Here is a 3,418-nt window from a genome sequence, read left to right as displayed (position 1 = left end):
AAAAAAAAAAGGATGGTGAGAATCGTGAGAAGTTGTATACAGTCCATGTTGAAGCTCGTGAATTCCCTAATTGGGATGGTTGGGATCGCCATGATTCTCTACGCTGTTTGGCTTATTAGACAATGGCAAGAACAAATGGGAGACCTTCCCTTTGCTGATTCTGATCACCCTCTTCCTTGGTCTGTTTTTTAAAGTTCCCTTTTTTTAATGTTTATGTATGTATCTGAGCAGTTTCTGGATATTCGAAGGTTCTTGTTTTGCTTAGGTTCTGAGTGGTTTGAGAACAATATATATAATAAGCATGGACTAGATCGTAAGCTTGTGGTGCTGAAAGCTGTTAGGAAAGAGTTAGCTTTAGGATTCTTGTAAGATTTGTCTTTCAAATTTGATAAGAGTGACATATCTTGTTTCTGTGTGTTGTTTTATTCTTCCATTGCTGAACCAAACCCTTCTTATGACTTATGAGCTTCAGGTTCATTTATTCGTTTCTCGGTCTCGGGGCCATTCTCTGTCTTGTCACTTGTGCCGGGCACATAGCTGCTGAAACCGTGAATGGATGTTGCCTTTACATGGTAACCTTCTTTTCCATTATAAAAAAAAAAGAAAGCTTTTCCTGCTACTCTATTTTGAAGAAGAACTGTAGAATCTACATATTGGTAGTTTCATCATTCCTTCCTGAATCCATATATTCCTGTGTTTCTCTCTTTTATGTGTATCTGTTTGTTGGCACATCGACTGGGTTCAGTATATGGGATTCATTGTCTTGCTAGTTATGGTTGAGGGCGGTGTGGTTGCCGATATCTTTCTAAACCGTGACTGGAAACAGGTATTTTTCTTTTTTCTTGAGAGGCTCTCTATTGTCACGCCCGCCCATGATTCTAATCTCTTGGAAGCTTTCACCAGGACTTTCCTGAGGATCCAACTGGTGCTTTCCACCATTTCTCTGAATTCATTGAGTCGAACTTCAAGATCTGCAAGTGGATAGGTCTCGCTATCGTGTGTGTCCAGGTATCTTAACTGTTAGCAACTAAGATTCAACTTTACGTTAGCTTCTAAAATTGCTTAGTTTTCTTTGGTTTATCTGCAGGGTCTATCAGTTTTATTGGCAATGTTGCTCAAAGCTCTTGGACCTCACCCTCACCGTCATTATGACAGTGACGACGAGTACAATGTAAGCACAGTTGCACTCCTCCAGGACGCTCGACAGCCGCCTCCATACGTTGTTGGAGAACCCATGTATGGACCCAAACCGGGAGCTTGGACCGTTAGGATTAATGAAAGGGCAAACCGGTGAGAAGAAAAGCGCAAACGAGTCTTCTCTCTTTCCATGTGTGCATTTACTTTGCCTTCTTGTTTCTTTCACTTTCTCTTTCAGTGTTATCTCTTGTAAATCCTGGATTCACAGATACATATTGGAGATATTGTTCCAACATTATAAAAAGTATGTGATGAATGTAAATCTCTCTACACGCTTTTAGGTTTAAGCATCATTTCAAATGTTGTTGTGATGAATTGGATCTTCATTATGCAAATATAAGAAACAAAAAAAATACAATAATACATACATGTTCTCTGGGTTGTTAAGTGACAACAAAAGAAGTCTCTTTCATTTGTTAAACCCCTTTTAAATATTTGGGTTATTATATGGCCATAATCACCTTTGATCACCACATGCACAAGAATGGTCTTAACCTTAACTTACACTTCAACATCCTTTACTTACAAAAGATTATAAAGTAAAACCAATACTTGAGTTTCATATTGAACAGGGGTCAAAATCCAAAGACCAGATGCAACTTAGTAAAGACAAGCCAATAGCCTTAACATAGAAGAAACAACCCAGAGCAGAGTCATAACATAAACCAGAAACTTAGATAGGAAAATTCCAATTAATCAAGAAAAACAAAATCCAAAGTTCCAAACAAAAAAAAAGAGACATTTTGCATCTAATGGCTAGATTCCTTCAGCGATCAGAGCAACCACTTCATGCAAAAGCTCTGACTTTTGCGACACAAGTCCAAGTTCCTTGGTTTGCAAGACTCTCCATGCATCTTCAACCCTCTTCTTCTTCTCTGTGTCCACCGAACTCCATCTTCTTTTCAGAGAATCTTCATTCACGCCAAGACTTGCAACTTGTCGAAACAAAAACGAGTTTTTGAACCAATCTTGTCTTTGTTCAAGAAACACCACATCTTCATCTTCTAGTTTCTTAATCCCCTCATTCTTCCTTGACTCCTCAGCATCATCCACACCCCAGATCATTTTCGACAATTCAAAAGATTTCAGATTATGAGCTTCCGTAGAAGCAGGTTTTTTATCCTTCTTCCATTTATTCATAAACTTCCTCTTCACTGTCTTAATTTTCTCTATGCACTGAGACAAACTAACCTTAACGCTGATAGAATCCTTGATGAATTCATAGAATCCACTCTTGTCTTCAGTCGTTGTCTTCCCTGTTAGAGATTTGAAAGCAAGGATTCCTTGCAACACACGGATCTCATCTTCTTCCGTCCAAAGCCGTTGATTATTTGGCTTCTTCACATCTTTTTTGGCTCGTTTTGCGGCATTCACATCTTCGGTTGAAGTCTCTTCACTTGCCCTCTTCTTAGCCTCGCCGGAAACACAAACTTCCTTCTTCTTGGCCTTCTTAGCTGGAACAGTTTTCTTCTTCTCAGACGAAGCCTTCGGGGTGGCTGCAGCAACATCAGAAGCGGGAGAAGATTGTAGCTTCACGTCCATGGTGAGTTCATCTTCTTTCTCACAAGAAGACGAGTCGGAACTTGAAGGTTCCCATGGTCTGAGTCGTTTGAGATGCTTAGTCGTCATTGGAAATGAAAAATTATCAAATAAGGTTTCAGATTCTTAGTGATATGAGAGAAATGGTATTAAAGGCGCAAAAAAGCATATGACGATTTGTTTGCCTAACTATTGGAAATGTGAATATTTATGAAAATCCAATACTACTATTCTCTTTTCTTGATTTTGGTTTAAAAGGTTTAAAAGGCGCAAGAAGAATTAAAAGGTTTTATCATCACTCTTGTCTACTACACAATTAACGTAAGGTTTACAAATTTTTAACATAACAATTTATTCTTGGCCTAATTATCAAATTTCCTTGTTCAATTCAGAGATATATAGTTACCATAATAATTTACAATTACTGCAAGACATCTATTACCAAAAAAATATCTAAAAGTTTATGTAAATTTTCAAAACGTATAAAGAAATCGTAATAGTTAAGTACTTAAGTTCAACCATTTAACAAGTTTTCTCATTTCGAATGGAACTAGGATTTAACTCACGGTACACCGCGGGACAATATTTTAATTTTAAAAATTTAAAATGTATATTGTATTTATTTGTTATTTTATTATTGTTTTATTAATTTAAAAAATATAAAATTTTACAGGTATTTGAT

At 37.1% G+C, this 3,418-nt stretch overlaps 2 protein-coding genes across 2 annotated transcripts; one reads left to right on the top strand and one right to left on the bottom strand.

Annotated features, from left to right (window-relative positions):
* LOC104766753 (tetraspanin-19) lies at positions 1–1,501 on the top strand (the record flags this gene model as incomplete). Its single annotated transcript, XM_010490697.2, is given in 6 exon segments — positions 1–179; positions 473–572; positions 746–826; positions 904–1,008; positions 1,088–1,270; positions 1,272–1,501. Coding segments are annotated over 6 exon segments (843 nt in total). The 3' UTR covers positions 1,479–1,501.
* LOC104768032 (probable transcription factor At1g61730) lies at positions 1,954–2,826 on the bottom strand. The gene has a single exon (XM_010491978.1). It carries the CDS (start codon positions 2,824–2,826, stop codon positions 1,954–1,956), a length of 873 nt encoding a protein of 290 aa, XP_010490280.1.

This window comes from Camelina sativa, chromosome 19 (genome assembly GCF_000633955.1).
Source record: "Camelina sativa cultivar DH55 chromosome 19, Cs, whole genome shotgun sequence".
Taxonomy (NCBI): Eukaryota; Viridiplantae; Streptophyta; class Magnoliopsida; order Brassicales; family Brassicaceae; genus Camelina; species Camelina sativa.
Note: the sequence above shows the minus strand (reverse complement) of the source record. Positions and strands in the feature narration are given on the sequence as shown.